The sequence below is a fragment of the Theobroma cacao genome, chromosome 6 (assembly GCF_000208745.1).
Source record: "Theobroma cacao cultivar B97-61/B2 chromosome 6, Criollo_cocoa_genome_V2, whole genome shotgun sequence".
Classification (NCBI taxonomy): Eukaryota; Viridiplantae; Streptophyta; class Magnoliopsida; order Malvales; family Malvaceae; genus Theobroma; species Theobroma cacao.
Window position 1 is genome coordinate 25,653,349 of NC_030855.1, and position 25,097 is coordinate 25,678,445.

Consider the following 25,097-nt stretch of genomic DNA (forward strand, 5'->3'; position numbering starts at 1 on the left):
TGGAAGGTTTCTTTGTTTCTTTTAATCTAAATTACTCTCAAAACTGTATCTTGGAACCCAGATGAGGGTTTAATTTGGCCCACTGGACAAGCTTCAATCATTCACAGCAGGATGACGACTTCAGGTTACCTGTAATCCTACAACTCTAATGAAGAAATCAAATGAAACTTAAAGTTTTACTTCAACAGCGAGCGGTATTATTGAAGCTTAGTAGGGCACAAAAACCTACTAGAAAATACACCAATAAAATTCAATCCATAAATAAAAGGGCATTGAAACAGATATTGGTTCTTAATCATCTTTAATCTGAAGAAATTCCCAGTTTCCAGGTAAGTTCCTTCTAAAAAAATCAAAAATGCTCTTGACTGCAGCAACAAAGTACTCGTAGTACAGAGGGAATTGAAACAATGCGAATACGCAGATAGGAAGGAATGCAGCGGCATATGTTAGACTTGCAGTCCATTTTTTCTCCAAATGAATAAGCAGTAGAATCGTGGCTGTGAAGGTGAGCATGGTCGAGGTGACAGAGAAGAAGAGAAAGGTGAAGCCGAGCGAGAGGTTCCGAGGGAGCGTGTGAAGGAAATCTTCAAACTCAAGGGAAGACGTGAGGATGGAGAGGAAGATCACCACCGAGGTCAAGGAGCTTGCCAGGCCAGCAACGTCCATGACAGTAAAAAACGAGTAGAGCGGTTTTTCCAGGAGAATGGGACGACCATCTGCAGCAAGCCATGATACAAGATCAAAATTTAAATGTAAATATGTTTTTACAACATTGGTATCATTACATTGAGCAGAAACAAGACTATCATTAGGTAACTTACCCTGCAGGAAACCCCCGGGTGCGGTGTAGGCAGCTGCAAAGACAACAGTAGCGACAAGGACTGCGACGGTTGAGCATGACTGAGAAGTGTTCTTCACCCAGTCTTGTGCGGTTTTAAGTTGCTCTTGGTGCATGTCCTTGAACAGCTGATCTGCTGTAACATTTCTTTTGTTGCGGTGCATGGTAAAATGTGAGGGGATTTGATTTTTCACTTTCTGCATTGAGGACAAGAACAATTAGGACAAATCATTCTGAAAATTACTAGTAATGAATCTTGGGCTTTTGATTAAAAAGGACGATATAACCTCGAACCAGGTCAACTCCTGTTGTAGTTTGAGAGCAGGAGTAGGTTTGGTTCCTCCCTGATAGTACTTGGTCTCGGCAGCATGGTGCAAAATGGTGCAGCCATCATTGTCGATCCCCCTGACCAGCCTCTTTGCCTCTTCCTTACTCTTTACGACTTCAAACACTTCGTACTTACGGTGCATGATGGCCACATGAAGTATGTTCTGTCCGGTTTTACTGATGTGCTCGACTGCTTGAGGGTACACGTTGAGTATCTCGTTCACAATCTCCCTGATGCCAGTGCTAGCCGCAATGAACAACGGCGTATCAGGTTCATCCGATTCCTTTCTCGCCGCTGCACCCTTCACCCTTTCTTCTTCTTTTTCCTTTCTTTCTAAGCAAATCGTGTCGTCCTCCTCTGGTTCATGAGGCTCAAACCAAGAAGCGTCCGTTCCCACTAGCATCTTCGCCAGTTTAACAGCTGATACATGCATTTTCTTTTGGCTCCACAGATGATCAATCATTGTCCATCCTGCGCACATATAAATTATATAAACAATTCACACAAAAAAAAAAAAAGAAAGAGAGAGAGAAGAAAATCATTTAGTTCTTACCTTTGGCGAGGCACCTCCAAATGGCGCAGTACAACTTGAAGCCTGCAATTGATGGTTTCCATTTAGCTTTGATGAAGAAGATTCATAGTTAATAAACAAGAACTAGATAACCATTTTGCCAAAAAAATTACCTTTGGATCGATCTGATTGATTGAGACCTTTGCTTGGATCGCCATGCTCCAAATCCTTGTTCTGCTGATTTGATGGAAGCTGATCACTCTCATCCTCCTTACCTGGATCGCTTGGAAGGCCTTCAAACAAACAAGTAACGTCGTTTAGATGAGTGATGGCGCTTAATTTTGAGCTTAAATACTCTAGATCAAAGGAACGAGAGCCACAACTCCTTCGAGTTAATTATAATTAGAAAACATACAGTAATAGATGGCTTTTTTCAATATTCTTGTTATGGGAGAACCACTCTGGAAAGCAGTTGCCATGCCAGCCAGGATATGAAGACTTGTCTTGCCATTCTTGTCTTTGTAAGCTGCAAGTTCTTTGTCCTTTTCCAATAACCAAATAGCAGTCTCTGCATTAGAAATCGATTAGAATATCGAGTTAGACAAAACAAAAGAGTTATCAGAATTGATCGAGTTCAGAAATGGAGATGACAGAGAGAGATACCAAAGTGTTGGCTGATCACGGCAATATGCAGAATTGAGACCCCATCATCTCTTTTGTAGTGATTCTCAAGATTCCCGTCTCTTTCGATTTCTCTTGCCAAATACATCACCATGGTTTTGTTGCCATATTCTACAGCCCTGAAGAATGGGGTTTCGCCTAACTTGTTCCGATCCGCCAGTATCTCTCTCCGTTCGCGAATATCCCTTTCATCGTCTGATATCCCGTCAGAGAACAACAGCTCCCTGATTAACAAGTCTGCTGCTTTAAGACTGGCAGAGGTGGCAACCTCGTGGAGAATCGTGTTACCATAAATGTTCTTCATCTTCAACAGCTCACGTTTCTTAGGCCGCGGCACCATTTGAACTAGGACTTGAAGCACTTCTTCGCTCCCTCTGTAAGCTGCAATGTGAAATATGGTATCTCTACAGGCCGTGATCCGATTGAATAAGGCGTCAGGATTTGTCTGGTAGATTCCCTTCAAGCCTTGAGCATCATTTTTCAAAACTTTCGCATAAGCATCTCTCATTTCATAAAAGATTCTCATCTCTGGTCTCGAGATATCTACTTCTATCGCCATCTTTCTCTCTCTCCCTTTCACTCTAGATGATCGATTAAGCTGCCTGAATTGAAAGAGAATCTCATATCTATCCAAGATAAAGTTCACAATGCCGGGTGTTTTATGCACTGATATTACTCGAAAGAGCAGCGGAAAGATATACATGGTATCTGTACCTTGCTTGGTTGCTTGATAAAGCTAAAAGGAGAGAAGAAAAGTTGAAGAATTCCTCTGAATAGGATAAAGTTCAGAAACTGCAGAAGAACAAAAGCTTGCTGTTGCCGATTCCATGAACACAAGTCAATCATCTTTCCAGGACAAACGTACTTGCTTATGTTTTGCTTATGATGCTGTACTATGCACCTCATTGTGATTCACACCACACTACGAAGGAGATTTACACTTTTACATATAGCTGGCACCCAGGCCTTGCAGCAGTGGTAAAGAATTTCACTTTTCAACTTTTTTATGCTTTTCTTAAATTAAAAACAAAAAGATTATGCGAGTTAATTATGAAAAATAAAAATCGTCTGTCTCACTTGATATCTCGATTAATATTCCTTTGAAAATCACTATTAAACAATAATATACTTGGGCATCTTAGGACCAGCCAGAACTGCTTTTCATCCTGATTTAGTCTGGACCCTGCAAATTATACTTGGGCAGGATTTTTAACCTTAAGACTGAAGGAAACCTAAGCCTTTTTCACCATGTTTTGAGTTTGAATTCCTATAATTCATGAACTTTCAAGTCTAACAGCATTTTTGGATTGGGGCAGGGGGGGGGAGGGGGGGAGAGAGAAAAGTTAAAAGGAGGAAACTGAATTCTGCGGGTTTGCGTTGGTGCTTTAATAGACTGAAAGCCTAAAACAGTGAGTGGAAGATAAGTATAAATATCAGCTTCTAGTATTATATCAGCTCTCACTTAGGAAGAGCAAGTTAGAATCAAGTCATATAACATGTATGCACACACTAGTTATAATCTGGCTGTACTAGAAACAGCTTTCTGTACCTTTACTGTCTTGGGCATATTATTAATGAAAATACCTTACTAGTTGAGCAAAAAAAACAGATCTAAAGTTTAGTTCATGGTGTCAAGAGAGCACTGCCCTCCTTGATGAGCACAAAGACACTACCAGCATCTCCTCTCGAAATGCGCAGTTCTTCGTCAAGGTATGTTGTAAGTAACCATGATTCTGCATTGCTGTTTGATAACGAGAACTTCAATGGTGGTTGGCTGGAAATTGTCTTTGCAACAGAGGAAGCTGTGTCTTGCACAGAGGTGAGCAAGCCTTTAACAGGAGTTAGATCGATTTTTTGTCCCAGAAATTCCACATTTTCAGGTAAAACTATGGAGTCTGTCAGCTGGGGAGTTCCAATTATGCCTTCTTGAAACTTGATCTATATAGAACAAATAGAAAAAAGAGCCATTTTAAGTGACATTCAGACCTCTAATTTCTTTAATGTATTAGCAAGCATAGCAGTTTCCTCTAATAACATAGTCCTGATTAAACACTATTTAGCTGCCTGTAAAAAAATATTTGGGGACATTCAAAGAGGAAAAAGGGTAATTCAACATTGTTTACTATGACATTTGAATTTAGAGATAGGTCCAGTTGCCATTATTATGGAGAAAATTCCAAATTTTCATGAACAAGAGATTGAAATTCTAAAACCACTTTTGCTTATTTGCATGAAGATGGCACAGAACCCTGCAGATGTGAGGAAAGAGTGTAAATTTTCACATCAAAGTTTAAACCTTTACGTTCCAAATGCTTACTGTGAGAGATAGAACCACTTCTCTAACATTGGTTTAACAGAAGAAAAATATACCCATAAATAACATACCTGCACACGCTTGGGGCTTCGGACCTCAAATTTTGCATTTGTGCTAATTGTATTTGAGGCCAATGGCCCAGAGAACTGAACAGAGTTCTGCACAGTGAAACTTTCAGCATCAATGGTCTGTGATATTTCCTCCACCTTCACTAATGGCAGTTGACCCCTTGACAACAGTGGAAACAGACCCGGGAAAGATGTGTACCTGTGCCATAGTACAGTACATCACATATCAATATACGTACACTACTGCCTCATGAAAGAATTAAACAAAATGCTTAGAGATATAGCTGGGGTTTTATTTTCTGTTCCATTTTGAAACTTACTAATCCCTTTGTTATACTATCATATGCCGAGACCAGTAACTAATAGCTGCATGATATATTAAGCATCAGTAACAAGAATCAATATCAACATTGTACTTTATGGCTACATCCAAGCAGAAAACTAGAAGAGAGGAGAGAGGGAGTTTCACCCTGAGAAATGCCACAAATAGAGGAGAAAAGCTAAGTAACATTGATGAAAACAATCCCTATTGAGTAGCAGCATGAACTTCAACTACACATTTTTTGTCATCAGTTCATTTAAGAAGAAACAGACACACCCTCAAGCTTCATTCTATCCTTTTTGACCAAATTAAATGTTATTCCTGAAAAACATCTTTCAGCAACTAGTTTCGGATGTATAAAACACAGTGAAGGGTACTGCCAGGACATAATACATATGTATTAGATTGCCAGTATCTTATGCTGCTTGTGCTTTTAATCTTTTGGATAGTTTCTCTTCAGCCTCTTTCATAGGCCAGAAACAACTTGCAAATTCCAAGACAAACACTAATGCTTTTACAAACCAGATTGTTGTATATGTTCTTTTAGCTGTTTTACGTACCTAGATCCTAGTTAGTTCCATGCCCTCAATCCATTTACTCTAGCAGTCTATCCATTAGAATTAGAAGAACTGGCTGTAGAGTAGACTCAACAACTAAAAGGTAAAGGTGCAGAACGATTACGCTGATTGAACATCTAATCTTAATGAGATGTCCAAATTCATTGAATAGTACAAGAAAGAAACTTAATTAAACCGAAGTGCTAGACCATGATGTTGCCATAGCCGGTACTCAGTTATTGCAAAAGGCCTAACACTAAATCCTAGTCTAGCTCCTCTTTCAGAAGCACTTAGCAAAGCATATATCGCTAGCCTATTTCAGCTTGAATTATTGTACAAATTAATGCCCTTTCATTGCGAAGGACCAAATCCTGTAAGGTCAGGTCATGCCATGTCTAAGCATAAACTTCATAACGTCAACAAATGATGGAATCTACTGTAAATACTTAGCCTTTAACAATAAAGATATGATTAACCAAAATTTAACGAGAATTTCTTTGCATTTCCTATTTCCAGGATAATAGTCTGAGCTACATATGATTCATAATTCTGTTTCTTTATCAATGTTTGGTTAGCAAGAAAGTAGAGAGCTTACGCGAGAATCCATTTTCCATTGAGCAGAGTCAAAGCCTCAGTTGGTGCTGGGGTTGGGTTCTTGGCCTCGAGCTGAGTTATAAGCTCGACAATCTCAGCTCTGGTCTCACTGGTAGCTTTCAAGCCACGATTAGTCCCATAAAATGAATCCACCAAAGCCTTTTTCAAGCTATCGATTTCGGACACTTCTTTAGGCTTCTCCTCTTCTGCCACCGCCACTGCAGGACTCTCTGTCACTGGCTGCTCCTCCTCCTCCTCCTCCTCCGCCTTGTCTGGGCCATACTCGTCATCGTACACAGCACGGACCTGAAAAACGGGCCTTTCCCGGACCGCTTTTAGGGTAAAAAATTGAGATTTCTTGATCAAATTCTGAGTCGGTTTAGTAGAGTTCTGAGGCAGAATTGAAGGTTTCGAGGCCAAGTTACGGCTTCGTGGAGTCGATAAGAAGGTCTTGCATGGAAATTGATTCAACTGAGAAACTGTAGCCATGGTTTTCTTTGGATTTTCAAGATGGAAAAACTCGACAGGAAGAAACAGGGAACTTATGAACAGAGAAATGAAAAACAGGGGAGATTAAGTAACAAACAATTCAACTTCGACAACTACCAGAACAAGAAACCACAAGGGCAATCACTAAACAGCTGTCGAAGACAAAGCTCAATGACCATTTTATCCTCGATTTTATGTCTCTTCTGTCCATGTTCTTGACACGTGGGTGAGTGGACTCTTTCCTTTCCAGAACAAAGCCAACAAAGAGCGTGTGAGGCTGGGAGGGAATTGGTGTTCTGATCGAATTCAGTAACTTTGTCAGGGCGGACTGCATGGGCGCACAATTGGTGTGGAAACTAACTCTGGAAGCTTCTAACGCTCAAATATCTCCCCCAAAGCGAATGAAAACAATACGCAAACTGAAGCAGAAATAACTCATTTTGTTTGCAAGCTTATCTCTACATAAGAATACATGGATGTGGTTTTCCCATATAGTCGAAGCCATACATTCTTTTGATTTTGATGACTGAAAGCATATGACATAAATTTTGTGACTATGTCCGAACCCAAGACCAAGATGGGTATTAAAAATTTTATTCGAATTCATTTCCAATATGAATCTTTTATTATCATGTTCAATACTTGCCAATATTTGTATAAAATCAACCTGTTTACATCTCTACTGGCCTTCGAATCTATTGGGGGTTCCTTTTTTCTCTATATTTGGAAATTGGCTATAGGCCCCTTTCACAAGTAAAGGTGTTTACGGATTGGTCTTATATTCAAGTTTTGATTGAATTAAAGTTTATACTTTCGTCACCAAAGCGTTAAAATCACCTATAAATAGGTCTACTAACATATATTAAATGGATATAACTGAATTTTAGTATAATCGAATTAGATTTATTAATTTTTTAGGTTTATAATTATGAGTCGATATTATCAAATTTGTGATTTTTAAAATTAAATTTAAGTTTATTTGATCGGTTAAAAAATTATTAATATAGTAAAATATTATTTCATATTAGTATTTTAATATTTTAAAGTATAATATAAATTTATTTATTAATCAATAATTTAATTGGAATTGGATTGGATCAGGCTTTCCACAATCCATTGGAGGCTTCAATTAACATGTGACTAGAGGGCCCATTTGGGCCTTGTTTCTTCAACCGCAAAAATGGATTAAACCTGCAAGGGCCATGGTTGAAACCCAGAAAGGCACATGAGCTCTGAATCTCTACTCCAACACCTCCAACGTTTCATCCAGCGCCCGAACCAAATCAAACAAATCCATTCCCTCCTGATCACCGGCGGCCTCCTTCTCCATAACCACTATAGCACAGCTTCAAAATGGAAAACCACCCTCCTTTACAACACCTTAATAAGAGCCTATCTCAACGTAAAGCCGTTTCACCACTCACTCTTACTCTTCACCCGCATGCTTGGACATCAAACACCCCCCAATTCCCACACTTTCCCTTCCCTTTTCAAAGCAGCCGCTGCTGCATCTCTCTCCTTGGCTTCCCTCACTTGCGCACCCCTCCATGCACAGGCCTTGAAACGCGGGGTATTAAGCGACCCTTTTGTGCAAACATCATTGCTTGGAGTGTATGCTAAACTCGGTAGGTTAAGTAATGCGAGTAAAGTGTTTGAAGAAATTTTTAACCCTTGCATTGTCGCGTGTAATGCAATGCTTGATGCTTTTGGGAGAAATGGCGATATGGGTTCTGCTCTTTTGCTCTTTGAGAGCATGATTGAAAAGGATGTGGTGTCTTGGACAAGTGTTATTAATGGTTTTGCAAGGAGTAAACAGTTTAAGGAGGCGATTCGGGTTTTCGAGAATATGATGGAATTTTGGGTGAAACCGAATGAGGCTACTTACGTTAACGTGCTCTCTTGTTGTGCTAATTCAGAAGGGGGAGGTAGTCTTTATCAAGGTAAGCAGATACATGGATATATGCTCAGAAATGAGGTTGTTATGACTGTTTATATGGGAACAGCGTTGATTGATTTTTACGGGAAGAAAGGTTGTTCAGAGACTGCCGTGAGAGTTTTCAATCAAATGTTGGTCAGAGAGGTTTTTACTTGGAATGCAATGATCTCCTCGCTCGCATGTAATGGCAGAGAAGAGAAGGCATTGGACATGTTTGAGAAGATGAAGGTGGAGGGAGTGTGTCCCAATGAGGTTACCTTAGTTGCTGTTCTTACGGCTTGTGCTCGCACCAAGAGAGTGGAGTTGGGTTCTGAACTCTTTCAGTCAATGTCTTGTCAATACGGCATTGTGCCAATGATGGAGCACTATGGGTGTATGGTAGATCTTCTGGGCAGAGCAGGACTTCTGACTGAAGCAACTGAGTTTATAGGGACTATGCCATTTCAACCTGATGCATCAGTTCTGGGAGCTCTTTTAAACGCTTGTAAGATTCATGGCGCCATTGAACTTGGGAATGAAGTTGGGAGAAAGTTGCTTGAGTTGCAGCCACGACATTGTGGGCTATATGTAGCATTGTCTAGCATAAACGCTGATCTGGAGAGATGGGATCGTGCAGCTGACTTGAGGAAAGCATTGGTAGAGGCTCGGATCAGGAAAGTTCCAGCTTATAGCTTGATTAGTTCCATGTAAAGAGTCATGTCAAATGCAGTAGATGTGTCTAAATTAATCACATGGATTCTGCAGTAGAGATATGCTGCTGGTAAATATTGAAAGGTTGGAATCTTTTGCATTGAGCTCCCGTGGGCTCCATTGATTTAAACAATAATATATATCTAATACTTAACATTTGATTCATTGATATGTGTACGAATATCGTTGCTTATATGTAACATTTGATTCATTGATACATGTACAAGTATAGTTGCTCACGGCTGATCGTGTGCAGCATGAGGGCATTTAAAAAATGCATTATACTCTGATCGTGGGCCATTAGCCTGGAGTTTTGGTCAGGGAAGTAAGAGAGATGCCCTGATTGATTTGAACTTGATAGGCCAATCATTGTCTTAATTGACCTTAAAAGGAATAGAAAAGGCAAAATAGCCCGTAGGGGTTTGACACTAAGGGACAAGAATTTGAATATCATAACAAGAAATTTCTCATCAATGTTTGGTTAATGATGATTATGATGTGGAGAATAAGACGATCTTAAATAGTATTAAAGTTTGAATATTACCAGAAAAGAGGATCAGTACAGCTCATATGAGCTTCACCTCATTACAAACTTATAGACACTATCACTACATATGGAGTTTGGACTTAAACCTTTAAATATATGAATAAAGAAATAGAAGCAATTCCAAGAGTGGATGGAGGATCACTTGCATCCCTAACACAACTTTTTGTACACCTCACGCAAATTAAGTTTTTGAGCCTTTTAAGGCTTTAGCTTTACATAATTAAATGGTATTACGGTAATAGAAGCAAGGGCTTATTTAAGTTAAAGCCACCCCTTAAAGTCTAAATTTGTAAAATTCTAGGAGTAAGCATTCAATCGGTACGACTTTAGTATTTTAAAAATCGAATTAATCGATTTTTAAAACAAAACATAATCAAAATATCAATTTCAATCAATTAACTCCCTTAAATTCAAATTTAATATAATCTTTATTCTCACCTTTAATTTGACTATTCTTTGTTTGATAAGAAAATGTTATCTTGCAACTAAAAATACGTAAGCAATATAAATTTACAAGTAACATAATCCCAAATTATTATTATTTTTGTTTGAATCACGTCCCACTTACTTGTATAGAAGTATCAATCAATTTATTAAAATTAATTAATTTTTAATAAATATTAAATTATCAAAGTAAAATAACGAAAGAAAAGCGAAGGAAATGTATTTTCCATGCATAATGAAACACTTGGTAAGACCTCGGTGGCCGCGCCGGCATCAGCGACCCTTTTGACTTGGATTGTTTGGCCGGCGAACGCCATGTCCGAATTACTACACAACAAAGACCTCACCTTTTTAACTAAATTCATCAAAATTAGTACTACCAATCTGAATAATTAAATCCTGAATCTCACCAATTAAAAATTAATCAAAGCCCAGAATCAAACACCCAAAGTTCTGCTCTTTGCTCCAACTCCAAGAAAAGCCATCTATGAGGAAGTAAAGAACCCTCCAAGCTCAGGGCACCCTCCTTTTCCTTTTTGTATGCTTGCTCTTCTTCTGTTTTGTCCTTTCTCAGTAACGGAGGAGTTACGCTCAAAACCTTGCAAAAAACAGCTTTTCAAGAGGCCGTTTTTGGTTTTGATTCCTTTAGTTCTGTCGTTTTCACCGGTGTGAATTCAACGCCAGAGGTGGGTTTCTCTTTATTGGTTTCAAGCATACTCACGGGACTTCCATGGCTTGCTGTGTGCCTCCCCTCATTAACAATCTTCACACCCTTTTTTGCTTTGCTTAAATATGTTATGTTTCTTCTGCCTAGCTAGTTGCTTTCTGTGTTTTTTTTTTCTTTTCTTTGCATTTGCATTGTTCTTGTTTGAGCAAAAAAATGAGTCAACTCAGTGTGATACTGCAGGAATCATTGCAAGGGGAAAGGGGAGCAAGGACAATCCTGAGATTTCTGAGAGAAGAAATGGACGGTGTAGATAGGGAAAGGAGGAGGAGGAGTTTCAAAGAACGGCTAGGATTTAAAATCGTGGGCTGTTGTGGCGCCACCTGGGGCCTCGGGTCAACGACCATAAGCGTTAGAGACGACGATGAAGTTGAAGTGGTAGAAGAAGAAGAAGCAGACCAACAACGGGAACAAGTAGAAGCGACGCATTCGGGTCATAATCCGGATCCAGGTTGCATTAACCCGTCTCCCGTTTCGTCGGGCATGAATCTGGCGGCGGCTTTAGCAGCCGAGAGACACTTTCGGGCAGCTCAAGAACCGGAGGGAGGTAACGCGGCTCCGACGAGTGATGGGCAGAGTAATGCGGGGCTCAGATCGCCCGGGACGCCGCTCAGGGTGTCGTTGATGAGGCTGTTGGAGGAGGCGGACGGCTTCTGCGGTGGTGGGGAGGAGGAGAAAGGTGGCGTGGAGATGGGGAGTGATTCGATGTGCTGCGTGTGCATGGGGAAGAAGAAAGGCGCGGCGTTTATCCCGTGTGGACACACTTTTTGCAGGGTGTGTTCGAGGGAACTGTGGTTGAATCGAGGGTCTTGTCCCCTCTGCAACCGTTCAATCCTCGAGATTCTTGACATTTTCTAAACAATCAGGTCCTTCCCCTCCCCCTGATGATTGCCATCATGATGATGATGATGGTGATGGTGAATGAATGATGATGATGATGATGGTGATGGTGCCTCGAGATGGTCAGACCTTGGAGGGTGAAGGTGAAGGGAATTTTGTCATGGGATTGGATATTCTATACTATTTACTGCTTGAAAATCTTATTTTACTTGAAACATTATTCTTTTTCGATGTTCTTTCCTCTCCTCTTTTGCCAAAAATACAGCAATTAGTGGTTAGTTAGGATCGACATTTGGAAATTTGAAGACTGTAAAATAGAGTTTATTTTCCTATTTCTGAGAGAGATCCTACTCTGTCCAAAAGTATCCAACTGTTCAATATTGTATCCATGGACCTTTTGATTCCAGCAAGTCCTGCAAGCAGGCTGAACCTGCTTTAATGGGCTTAGTCAAAAAAAGTTGAGCTAAGCTTTTTCCAATCATGCCCCAATTTGCCAGTGTAAAGGTCCAGTTTCAGCTCTCAGGGTCATGCCAACACCTAGTTCACTAGTTAAGACTCTGAAACAATTCAGATTCAAGTATTACTGGTTCAATAATGATGTGATACGAAATGGGGAATTACAGATTCTTTATAAGATCAGCTGGAAATGGAGTAGGACATCGAGAAACTGAAGTTGGCTAGTCAACTAAGTGCACCCAGGTTAACAAATACCAGTGAACAGTACTAAAGAAGAATCAAAGTCAGAAACAAATTTATAAATGAATGACCGGAAACTAAATGCATTGAATTAGTTTGGTATGCCCCAATTGGCCACGGCTTAAACATAGCCTAAGATACTAGAAGCGTCAACAAATTTTCTGTGGTATATGGTCCAAACGTGGCTCCACTACTGATGGGAAACGTTGGCCCTTCCATTTTTTCAAACCAGTCGATCAAAATGGGCTGTCTGTTTATGAAGTCTGGACTCTTGGTTGAGGTAGTTCCAGGTTAGAAGGGCCGCCGGCCCTTTGGTTTTAGCGAAGTCTGTGAGCCAGGTTGAGCTTGCTGCACTCTCGATGGCCTTGGTCTAATTCAGCTGAGGTTCAGAACTTTAGATTCTTCCTGTGCCGACATGGGCGAGTTCATAAAGAAAAAGCAACAGGGCTGCTGCCTTCTCCATGTATGTATCAACACAACTTAAACATCGATTGAGAAGCTAAAAGTTGATACTTCAACCTCTAGGTTAGTGCTTTCAGGCTTTGATTTGCGTCCGAAAAGGACTAAACAGAAACGAAACAAAGAAGAGGGAATAATCAAAGTCATAGGTCTGACAGGAGGAACATGAAATAATTCTGATGAAGCGTAAACTGATTGCATGCCACAAACGTGTGACGGCCATGGCCCCATCCCAACAGGGAAAGGTTAGGCAACTAGGTATCCCCCAGACAGTAGATAAGTACCAAGCTGAGCCCGGAAAAACCATTATGAAACACTGTGGGATAAACACGAAGGATCGAGGACAGGCATATGATTCTGATCGATCACGATCAAATAAGTTCTGAAATCGATGTTTTCTAGGAACATGCAATGGTAGTAACTTTCAACAGGGGGAAAAGAAAAGGGCTGTTTTATTTGGACTCAGTGGGGGTTCCGTTCGATTACGCATCAAAGATAACTTTCAGAAAGCCTCTTTTGCTTCCTGTAAACATCATGTGGCCTGAAGTAAGTGCATTATGGAAATCTCTTTCGTCTTTTACATGAAAACCATCATCGATACGTGCCAAAAGATGCTTCATTTGGGCGTATTCACAATGCATTTTTCCTACTATTTCTGTGACCGATGTTGACTGCAGTGTGAAGGCACTCTTTTGGTTCGTCGGAAGAATTTTTCTGTCCAAGTGTAGACATATAGCTGCAGAGAGGCAAAGTTTAAGATGTTGGCACCGTCTCTATAGCCATCCCCCCTCTTGACTAATATGCGGTCGAAGAATCAAAATCAAACTCTTTCTTCCCGGCACCGGCGCCAGCGCCGGACAGGACAATCTTTTGTTTTATGCAATTTTTCGAGACTTTTTTTGTTTCTGGAAAGGAGATCATTAAATTACATTATGATCTACCTGAAGACCTTTCAAGACCACGACGTTTCCTTTCTGCTTTTTTAATGTTTTTGTTCGAGGGTATGATTATTGAATACGATGTTCCCTTAATGCATGATTAAAACTTGAGTGACAAAGGCGTGATTAGCAATAGATCATTAAAGGATTAAAAAACAGAATAAAAAAAAAAAAGAGGTTGTAATAAAGACATTGAAGTTAATAAAAGAATCTAATCTCCATCAAAGACAAAGGTCAAATGTCGTTCGATGAAGTTGTCCGACCGAGGTTTACTATAAATAAAACCTTGCTCTAAAAGTTAGCATAAGCCGATTTACAAATCAGAACTTGTCTTCTTTCCATAAAGGGGAATAATAAAAATTGATTCAGTTGTAATTAAATCATGAGTCTTGCTGAAACCATTTCTGTCGTGGGTCCATTGTGCATAAAAATAATATTGGAAGCAAATCAACGGTCCAAAAATGCTGAAACCCATCCGTTGATCTTTGATGAATATCTTGATTGGGGGACCCTTTTGCTGATTATCATCAAATTATTCTTCTTCCTCGTATACTCGTGCGGTTCACCAGTGTCCCATGGATCGATTAAATATATACTAAATTTTCATGTGAAGAATCCTCATTGGTTTAGATAGTTTCAGCTTGTTTGAAGCAAAAACAACATCTAAAAATTATATATAGAATGGCAAAAAAATCTCCGATGCTTCAAACTTTCATGTTAGGTTGGTATTTTCGAATTCCTTTCCTGTTAAGTTGGTTTTTAAAATTATAATAAAAAATCGCATCATTAATATTTCTTTCAAACATATTTTATAAAGATAAATTTTACTGTAAATGGATACGTAAAAATAGAAATTTTTTGTGATTGAGATTTCTCTACCTTTTTGTTACGCGAGGAATTCTACCATAACGTAACTTCTTCCCTCTTTTTGTAATACCCTTTCACCGATAGAGAAAAGGGATTCATCTTGATCGAAATTATTTCGATCTTAGTGAATAAGTGAGTAGACTCTTGAACTTATAAGTGGTCATTTTTTGCATTGTAAACATGTTTTTTTGAATTGAAAGTGTGAATTCTTGAGACTTTTGATCTTTAATAAATATGTGCATGTATGATTATGATTACGAACAAATGTTTTGGCTCTTTTATTTTCAGGCAAACCCATACCTATTGGCACAAACTCGAAGCTAAACATGGCTGATATTTTATGTGGTTAGCAGCATATTAATTTGTTGGGGAAATAATAATACAGAAAGGGCCAAAGGGAATCTGATGGGGTCCACGTCCAGCATCGTTTAGTTAACCAAAACATGGCATGTGCACCCAAATACCTAAAGGAATGTCTCACAATTTTGGGGTCATTGTCTTTTGCAACCGTTCATGCACTGAATATACAGCACATTTTATGGGGGGAAACAACGGGAAAGCTGATACTGTGAAGGATATCCTTCCAAGTCGAAAGAAAACAATCTAATTTGAGCTTTGGCACATAATGAAAGGGAGAAGTACAGGTGAGGGTCGAAATTATTTGCAGACAGTGCCCATTTACCATACATCAGGACCATGGATATATCATTTGAAAAGATTGGATAACAACACAGAGAGATTTAAGTAGGGCAAGAAAAGGAAAGTTCATGGAACCTGGAACTTGCATCCAAGACCAATGGCATGTGCTATGTTTTTCCTCTGCATCCAGATTTTTCGAACTCTAGGTTCTTTCTAGTTCCTCTTATAAACATTTGGGATTCCATTGCATGAAGAACCCTTTCGATGATTAACAAAAAAAACATGATAAAGCAAGTGGTTTTCATGAACTTTATTTCATCTCGTCCACTCTATTGCTATAGCAAGCTTTATTAAAGAAAATTACGAAGATTAAACACCCTTTTAACATTTTCTTGATGTAATTATTATATGTGTCTAGCCGTTGAATTCTCTGCATTTGTGCATGATGTTTTGAAATGATTGTAGTTTGATTTATATTCTTCCCTTTTGGCCTTCTATTTGAGAATTAGTATATGATTTCAAGATTGGTATTCTCCATTTGTAGTAAGCAATTATTGAGTTTATTCAAACTACTGTAAAAACTAAATCAACAGTGTATACATATATACCTTACAATTTTTTATCATGGAATAACATGGGAATGACTAGGTATCTGCCTCCAACAAAGAGAATTGAAATTTGTTTGCATGTGGTTGTCGTTCCTACGTCGAGTCTTCATTAGTGAGGACAGAGGAGTGGCATGCATTCCATCAATTAATTAATCAAACCCAAAGCAATCAGAGGGATTGAGGTTTGTAGGCACGGAGGAATATAAAGATGGAACATTTGCATGTGACTGGAGAGATCCAAGGTGGGAAAAGGATCTGATAGGACACGACAAAGAGTCGCCGGAAGGCTCCAATTCTTCTTTCCCAACTATATATATATATATATATATATACATGACAAAGAGTCACCAGAAAGCTCCAAGTCTTCTTTCCCAACTACGTATATATATATATATATATATATATATAATTATTTCATTTTTTATAGGAGAAAAGGCCCATTGTTTCCCTACTGTTGAATTTATCCAAACCCCCTGCTTTGGTTTTGGTAATACTTACCCGATTAAGAAGAACAAACAAAGAGTAAGGTTGTGCTTTTTCATTTAATTGAGCCGTACATAAATATTCATGTCTTTTTTTTCGATATCCAATCTTAATCATTTATAACCATGTTAACATAAATTTAATGTATCTATACGTATATAATATCTTTTTTCTCGATATGCAATCTTAATCATTTACTATCATGTTACATACATACGTAAATTATGTGTGTGTATACGCACACTTCTATTTCTATGCATATTCATATGATTTGAATTGAATTGAGAGTAAGGTGCTCGATGCATCTTCCCATATCTCTCCTTGGGGTGAAAAATTTTGTCTGTCAGAAAAACCAGACCAGTTCCACTTCCAAGCAACGTAAAAGAACTTGTTGATATGTCATGTCTTCTTTTAAATGCATGCGCATGCAAAATCAAAGTTATCTTGCTTTTGTCCTGCACATTTGCTTTTGATTTGTCTCGCTCTTAAGTGCACACCGAGGCACTGTGTTAAACCCTTTTGTTAGTTCCACAGTCATCCCAAAGCCAAAGGCCCCCTCACCGATCTCCCCCTACAAAACCCATCTTTTTCCTCATCTCCTGCTGCCCTGTCTGCTTCCTTTTCTTTTATGGCATGCCTTGCTTTGCTTTTTCTAACTTTCGATATGATTTGATGTTTATTCCCATAATTAAGTTGAAAAAGATAAAGAAAACATGATTAATTAGAAAGGGTATGAACAACTCCATCAGTATTTCGAGCTAAGTATATGCCATTACTTCTACACACGTGTTCTTTGTATGCATGCATGCACATGCACATGCATTAACTTTTCGTAAAAAAATTTATTATAATTTTCATACAAATAAAAAAGAGAAACATTTAAGGATCGAAAAAAGTATATAATAGTTTAAAAGTGTGAACGAAATCTTGATTATATTGCCTTTTTTCTTTTAATATTTGGAGATTTTTTCCATCTAACTGAAAGAGACTAGAGAGAAAGATTAGGGTATAAGTAAGATTCGAAAAAAAAAAACAGCATTAAAGACAAAGACATATACTTGATTTTAATGCATGGCATGTCGAGTCACATCAAGTCAATATTAAAACCTTTTAACAAAAAAATTTATTGAAGGATTGATTCTGGCGGCACGTACGTGGGTTCGTCGGCCTCTTTCTAGCTCTCACCAAGCCTGTCTGCTAATCTTTAAGGTATGGCCAACTTGGCGAAGATGAAATAATAATCTATTCAAGATATTAATTCCCTTAATTTATATTTATCAGTATCAGGGACAACTAGGAGGTAGAGGACAGTATCACCTCTACCTTTAATGGATGCCCATTTGATCGAAGAATTTCCGAGATTGGTGTCAGGTTCTTGGCGATGGGGGAAAAGTAACAGGGGGGGCAAGCAACCCTCTCTCGGGGCTTGGTCAAGTACTGGGAAGAAAGCAAAGGACATGAACGAAGGCTACTACAAGAGTGGGTCCCTTCCCCGACCAAGAAAAGAAAGTTCAGATAAACTCGAAAAGAAAGAATATCACAGGTCACACACTGGATCATGGCCGTCGCTTCAGGACAAAACTAAAGATGGGGTTAGGGGGTCCAAACGAAATTACCAGCTCCACGAGTCCCTGTTCCCTCTTTTATTTTCCCTTGAAGATTATGGATTCTTTGTTTTACATTTTTTTTATGTTTAATCTTCCAAGTTCCCCACGCTTTCACCCTTTTTTTTTTCCCCTGTTTTGCCCCTCCTTCTGTGCCTATAAATTGCACCCTTTCCCGTAGTCCCATCTCACACGCCTAACTAGAGAGTTAAGCATTATCCCATTACGGAAAACAACAGTAAGAATCGAGTTCAGACAATGGAGACCACTTTCCCTGTCATTGACTTCTCCAAACTCGATGGTGAGGAGAGAGGAGCCACCATGGAAATGATCAAAGATGCCTGTGAGAATTGGGGTTTCTTTGAGGTACTATAAGCTTTTCAAAATGTGTGTTTCTATGGTAATGCTTCTTGTCTAATTGTGTTTTTTACTCTTTTTTCTTGAAAAGCTGATGAACCATGGGATATCTCATGAGCTGTTGGACACCGTGGAGAGGCTGACAAAGGAGCACTACAGAAAGTGCATGGAGCAGAGGTTCAAAGAAATGGTGGCGAGTAAGGGTCTTGAGGCTGTTCAATTTGAGATCAATGATTTGGATTGGGAAAGCACCTTCTTCTTGCGCCACTTGCCTGAATCAAACATATCCGAAATCCCTGATCTTGAAGAAGAATACAGGTCAAAATTACAGACTTTTTGTTTTCACTTTCTTTTAAGCGGTGGGAGTGATGGAAAATGGCTAGCTTTTATGTGCTAACAAAATGGTTTCTTTTTTTATAACAGAAAGGTAATGAAGGAGTTTGCAGTGGAGTTGGAGAAGCTGGCAGAGCAACTTTTGGACTTGTTGTGTGAGAATCTTGGGTTGGAGAAGGGGTACCTGAAAAATGTCTTTTATGGGTCCAGAGGGCCAACCTTTGGCACCAAGGTCAGCAACTACCCTCCATGCCCTAAGCCAGACCTTATCAAGGGCCTCAGGGCTCACACAGATGCTGGTGGCATCATCTTACTCTTCCAAGATGACAAGGTCAGCGGCCTTCAGCTCCTCAAGGATGACCAGTGGATCGATGTTCCTCCGATGAAGCACTCCATTGTGATCAACCTTGGTGACCAAGTTGAGGTATAACCAAGCCGTTCACCCCTGTTGTTTTAGCACTAAAAGTTCAAATCTAACTCAAAACTAAAGCGATTCTTAATCAGATTCAGCATTAGGATGTTTGGTAATAATAAAATGGCCACTTTGCTGCGTACAGAATATGGAATATCATTGCAATTAACATCTCCATGTATAAAGCGCAAAAGCTTACTTAAGTGGAGCACAAACATGATTCCAGGTTTCCAGCAGGGGATTTCTTAGTTTCCAGGTTGATTCCGTGATTGTTTTCTTGTTGACTCTTTTGTCTGCTTCATACAGGTGATCACCAATGGCAAGTATAAGAGTGTGTTGCATCGTGTGATCGCTCAAACAGATGGTACAAGGATGTCTATTGCTTCCTTTTACAACCCGGGCAGTGATGCTGTCATATATCCAGCACCAGCTTTACTCGAGAAAGAAGCTGAGACATCCCAGTTGTATCCCAAATTCGTGTTTGAGGACTACATGAAGCTCTACGCTGGCCTCAAGTTCCAGGCCAAGGAGCCAAGGTTCGAAGCCATGAAGACCATGGAGTCATCAGTTAAATTGGGTCCTATTGCAACTGTTTAAGTCCTTTCAGTGTGTGAAGAGAACAAAAAGCTTAGTAGTGTGTTTCTGTTAATAAGTTTAGTCTATCAGTGTGGAGCTTAGTAGTTTAAATAAGCTTAAAGCTTGGACTAAGATATCCTCTGTTATGATGCCTCGAGGCTGTGCTTTCAATGAGATGTTCCTGTTGTAGAAAGTAACCCAAATTTATCTGATATGCAAAATTGTCCTTAAGATTCTATTTTGGCTTTATTAGGCTCTAATAACACTTTTGTCTCTCAATTCCCGTCTTCCTGTTTGAACTACTTTGCGCTTGTAAGTTCTCTTTTGAACCCAACAATTTGCTGTTCCCTATTCCCTTAATTCCGAAACCATCATCAATGGTTCTGGTATTGATTACATTGGAGAAACAATATTAACAACTCATACTAGATTTCCAGCATTTAGACACCCCTATTTTGGGAAGGTGGGGGGAAAGAATTTGGAAGAAGAAAGCTGCAGTTGACCCCATAATAGCCAAGAGATCTCTATGAGCAACTGCTGTCAAGCAAAAAACCTCATCTGTCAACTTTTTGATCACCTTTCCCTCAGCCAATGTTAATTTTGTTTATTAGATCATAATCCAGAGATACGTACTAATCAGGTCAGACCTTCTGATATCCACATAATAATTCAACTTCTTTTGAGTGGAAAACTGATAGAATCCACTAAACCCAATGACAGGAAAGTTCTCAGCATCCCTAATTAATTTAACATCACGGAACTTTTTCGATTGCAAACTAACCACTAATTCCATTTTTTACGGTCTAGCTGTCACAATACACTTGAGAGATGGGAGGTTGACGGGTATACTAACATTTAAGCAGACGAAAGCAGATTGGCAATGTGAATGCAAAGGAACTTGACTTGTACCAATGTGAATGGGAGGAAGAAAAGCAAAAAAACCCAATCAGAACACATTCTGTCACGCAAAATGAGCATAATGGATACCAGAGTTCTATCTCTACCTTGGGACTGGCAGATTCAGGGGAACCAACATAAAAAAATTATCCCAAAGAGGATCTTCAATAGTTGGTAGTCGGAAAGATCCAAAAGGCTTTCAGGTAAAATAAACATGGTGTCACAATTTCCAACTTGCCTCTGCAATAGCCAGCCTAATTGGTATGGATGTAGAAAGGAAACAGCCAATCAGAATTCGAGTTCTTCCAATTTCATAACAGAGACAACTACATAGTAGCAAAACCAATCAGTAAGTAACAACAACCAGACATGGGCTGGCTTGCCAGTATCAATGGGGAAGAAAAAGAGGTAGCTAATGAAACAAGCAATATGCTCTATAGGAGCTAATACTGTGCTCCTTGGAACACCAAGGTTGCAACTTGCACCAAAACAAAGTGACATAATACAGCTTAAGATTAACCACTGATGAACCAATGGTAGAGATAATAGGTTTTGAGGCAGTCTGTAAGAGTGAGTAAATTGGACAGAATTGAGGATATCCATAAAAGTAAAATCCAGAAGCAGGTTTAGGATTTGAGCTGTAGCTGTTCTCAAGTTTCAGAATACAGTTCCACCGCCCTCACCCCTTTTTTGGCCTAAGGCACATGTACCATGTCATTATAACCTACCAACATGTTTTTGTTGATCTATAATCATGTCAATCATACTCGATAACGCCTAAGCCTAGTTCGAGTGTCATCTCCCAGAAGGACAGCATGATTATGCAGCAGAAATGGTGAAGCTTTTGGAAATTAGGGTTGGTTGCTTTAACAAATTCCATCATCATCATCCCATTGTGTTCCTTTGCCCATCACTGCGAGAACCCGAACATCATTGTTTCTCTGCCCCTGTCCCCTGGTCAGTAAGAATCCAGAAGCAGAAGCATCAGTACTGTTTCTCAACCACTTGTTGGATTAGAATCTATGTGCTTACAGGCCAACAAATTTGCTTGCGGATCTTCAGCCTATTGAAAGCCCGAAACCCATGCCCACCCCCTGGTTGCCCATTCAAACGAAGAAACCCATGCCAAAACTGTAAACACCCCTTTCATGAGCCCATGCCCCAACTCTTATAGCCCATTCAAACGAATGTCCGGTATGCACCCCATCCCTTAAAAGGGTATTTTGATAAATTAACCATTGGCTTGAACATCTAGGGTTCGTGCTCTATAAAAGCCACCCATACATGCTAACACCACCGCCACTCTGGTTTGCTTTTCAAAAGTTTTTGTTTTCTTCATAGTAAGATCTTTCGATGGAAACCTCTGTTCGGTTAACAGCAAGGAGGCAGTTTATATAAGACTGTCTTCTTCATGGGGAAGAACATTGAGGTATATCAAATTCAAAGGCCGAGATATCGTTTCAGACGTCATATTTTCTCCATTGACGATCTGGTTGTTGCTCGTCCACACTTCTTTCGTTTTACCCTTTTTCTTATTCTTTGTTTCTAGATTGAAATCATAAAAAATAGCGAACAACAAAGGGGTTTGAATATAATCTTTTTCTTAGAAAGGTAAACCATCCATGCCAAGTATCCGGAAAAGAAACAGGGGAAGAAAACATAGTATACTATATAAGATACAAGTTCGATTCAAACTTCGAACTCGTCTTGTTGGTTGGCTTTGTTCCGATTATGGCAGAAAAACTTTTAAGCTGTCAATTGACGTTCTGCTATCTCTTTGAACATGAAAACGTTGTTGGTGAGTGCTTTAAGCTGGAAACCTCGAATCTCTCCATGAACCTCTGGTCGGACACCCTTGCTTTGGCAGCGGCAAACCGCTGGTACTCGTCAAAAATGGAAGACAAGCACCATCTCTGCACTTTTCTTAGGCATCCCACGAGACAACCAGTACGGTGCTGCAAAGGGAAAGCAATATATTGGTGAACCAATAAGTTGGGTAGAGAACTTAGGCAGAAATTTGCGAAGGTGGAAAAATGAATGGAGGGTCAAATTACCTTCCCTCGATTGCAGTGGATTAGCAGTGGGTGGTTCTTTTCATCTGGTATGAAAACAGACAAGAATATAAGCCAGATGATAAACAAGAAAACTAATAGGGTACAAGTAAAAGGGCTTTTTGATACCAAGGACTACTTTCAATGCTTCCCGAATTGTTTCCTCCGGAATGTTTACAAAAGGTTCCTGTACAAAGTATTGATCATCAATATTCAAGAAAGTGTTGCTTCTTAAGATGTAAGATTTTGTCGGAAATCACAGATATGGCAGATTATATTTGGCCAATACCACATCAAGCCAAGCATTGCCCATACAAAATAATCCTTGTCCATACCAGGAGCTAACTTAAACCATCTAAAGCTAATCTTGGTTATATTGCTTTATTCTCAGGGCACCAATACACATCTATGAATGTAATATCATTTCTAAAGCAGACAGACAAGCATTTGAAATTGCAGTATTCTTCACCATAAACAGCCAGAATTGCAAATGTATGCAAACTACATCATGAATAATAGCATGACCGAACAAGAGAGATGCCCAGATGGTAAAGAGAGATATAAAGGGGGTTCAGTTTCTTGCCCCAGTCTGTACAAATAAGCTTGATCCCCATCATGTAACACAAACAAAACTTAAATTTCAGCAAGAACTAATTCCCCAGCTCCCCAACTAGGAAGATGATACAATAAAAGCAGCTCGAGGTAAAAAACTGCTTTTAAATTTTCAGAGAGGGCTGATAATACAATAACTGAAGCACAAACAGCTGAAGTAAAAACTGCTGTAATTTTTTCAGAGAGGGATGATGATACAATAAAAGCTGCTTCATTTTCATCAATTTTTTATTTCTTATCCAAAGGGTTCTCAAACTACACGCTTGTAAACAGTTCATAGATCACCATTTCTGTGGATATAGAGAAAATAGGACTGGATATCAAATTCAACATTTTGATTTTAGATTAATGAAAACCACTTTCGAAGTCAAATCATCAAATGGAAATTGGTAACAGCCAGAGATTTGATCATGCTAATCAATAATTAGATGAAGAAAATCAATAGCAAACCTTGCAGCCATCGATACCGAATTGGAAAAGCCGGATTCCATTAGCCTTCAAAAACTCGTTATTGGCCTCTGGGTAAGGCTCGGGGCAGAGATATCTACGTGTGGGAAAAAAAAAAGAAAGCAATTAAAATTCAAGGAAAATTTCACGTTTGGTAACCAGCAAGGCAAAACAGGAAATTCCCTTTGATTAAGCAACTCACATAATCGAACGGAGCCCCAGCGATTCCAAGAAGCTAAAATTGGCGGAATCAGGGAAACCAGACCTGAAAACTCCATTATCGACCATAGCGAAATTCAAAGGAGGCACGAACAGCTCCTCCCCGTCCTTTTCACTATCATCTCCTACATCCGGCGGCAACAACGGCGGCGTCCTTGGCTGGGAGACCTCGATCGCCTCACTAATCTCTCCGTCAAATCCTTCGACTCTCATGTCTGCTTCGCGCCAAATATTTTGAAACCAAAACCCATAAAAAAAGAAAAGTTGAGGGATATGAGGGAATAGACGAAGGGGAATTTCAAAGAGCGAATCGAAAGAATATGCGAAGGATCTTCTGATTCATGAATCTTTGGGTGTCTGTCCCCCTTTTTATACAGTGGAAAACAACAAAGCAAAAGAGAAAAGATCGGATCCGAGGAAGACAGTGGCCACAGTGCACGGTGACAGGGCAGGGATCAACCCCTTTTTCTTTATTTACTGGTTCGGTTGTCCTTCTTCTGATGATTTTACGATTTTGGATGACAGAGAAAATATGGTGACGTGGAGACAAAAAAATAAAAGGTGGGCCGGTGATAAAGTTTTCCATTTCTGTCTCACCACACGTGATATTCGGATTGGGTTTTTTTTTTTTTTCTATATTTAAAATTTTTAATTTATATTATCAATTAAAAACTTTAATCTTAATTTGATATTCTTAATAATGTTAATATAAAAATTATAAAAAATACCAAATTTTGTTTATTCTCTTTTTTTTTTATGGTATGAATTTTGTATTTTCTGTCCTTGAGAGAGAAAACAGAGTCGTGTGGCTGGGAATTGGCGTGGAAAAGCAGGGGATTCACCAGTTATTTGTGGTGGGGCGGTGGTGGACGATGATTAGTGGCAGGCCCATGTCCCCGGTTTTGGGCCCTGAATGGCAAGTGAAAACAAGGACTTCCACCCACTCTTAAGAATACTGGAACATGGTTTGCTGAAACAGTGGGTGGCTAAGGTCAAATCACATGATTCTCCTTCAT

General features: G+C 39.3%; 6 protein-coding genes across 8 annotated transcripts; 3 read left to right on the forward strand and 3 right to left on the reverse strand.

Annotated features, from left to right (window-relative positions):
* LOC18597235 lies at window positions 239-3,376 on the reverse strand. The gene is made up of 7 exons (XM_018122699.1): window positions 2,341-3,376; window positions 2,093-2,245; window positions 1,851-1,970; window positions 1,720-1,761; window positions 1,126-1,637; window positions 822-1,035; window positions 239-716 (listed from the first exon to the last, which is right to left on the reverse strand). Exons 1-7 carry the CDS (start codon window positions 3,059-3,061, stop codon window positions 292-294), a joined length of 2,187 nt encoding a protein of 728 aa, XP_017978188.1. The 5' UTR covers window positions 3,062-3,376; the 3' UTR covers window positions 239-291.
* Window positions 3,773-7,040, reverse strand: LOC18597236 (plastid-lipid-associated protein, chloroplastic). Its single transcript, XM_018123795.1, has 3 exons — window positions 6,215-7,040; window positions 4,744-4,939; window positions 3,773-4,296 (listed from the first exon to the last, which is right to left on the reverse strand). The coding sequence occupies exons 1-3, from the start codon at window positions 6,700-6,702 to the stop codon at window positions 3,982-3,984; spliced, it is 999 nt and encodes a 332-aa protein (XP_017979284.1). The 5' UTR covers window positions 6,703-7,040; the 3' UTR covers window positions 3,773-3,981.
* On the forward strand, window positions 7,928-9,411 carry LOC18597237 (putative pentatricopeptide repeat-containing protein At1g10330). Its single transcript, XM_007026142.2, has one exon. The coding sequence runs from the start codon at window positions 7,928-7,930 to the stop codon at window positions 9,326-9,328; it is 1,401 nt and encodes a 466-aa protein (XP_007026204.2). The 3' UTR covers window positions 9,329-9,411.
* On the forward strand, window positions 10,538-12,219 carry LOC18597238. 3 transcript variants are annotated; one of them, XM_007026144.2, is made up of 2 exons: window positions 10,538-11,005; window positions 11,214-12,219. In XM_007026144.2, exon 2 carries the CDS (start codon window positions 11,284-11,286, stop codon window positions 11,899-11,901), a length of 618 nt encoding a protein of 205 aa, XP_007026206.2. In that variant the 5' UTR covers window positions 10,538-11,005; window positions 11,214-11,283; the 3' UTR covers window positions 11,902-12,219. The 3 variants fall into 3 exon arrangements, with proteins under 3 accessions (XP_007026206.2, XP_007026205.2, XP_017978196.1); XM_007026143.2 differs by having other exon boundaries at window positions 11,227-12,219; XM_018122707.1 differs by having other exon boundaries at window positions 10,538-12,219.
* LOC18597239 (1-aminocyclopropane-1-carboxylate oxidase) lies at window positions 18,327-20,104 on the forward strand. The gene is made up of 4 exons (XM_007026145.2): window positions 18,327-18,543; window positions 18,626-18,852; window positions 18,958-19,291; window positions 19,586-20,104. The coding sequence occupies exons 1-4, from the start codon at window positions 18,436-18,438 to the stop codon at window positions 19,874-19,876; spliced, it is 960 nt and encodes a 319-aa protein (XP_007026207.2). The 5' UTR covers window positions 18,327-18,435; the 3' UTR covers window positions 19,877-20,104.
* LOC18597241 (probable tyrosine-protein phosphatase At1g05000) lies at window positions 22,309-24,620 on the reverse strand. Its single transcript, XM_007026147.2, has 5 exons — window positions 24,065-24,620; window positions 23,866-23,959; window positions 22,933-22,990; window positions 22,807-22,850; window positions 22,309-22,707 (listed from the first exon to the last, which is right to left on the reverse strand). Exons 1-5 carry the CDS (start codon window positions 24,292-24,294, stop codon window positions 22,522-22,524), a joined length of 612 nt encoding a protein of 203 aa, XP_007026209.2. The 5' UTR covers window positions 24,295-24,620; the 3' UTR covers window positions 22,309-22,521.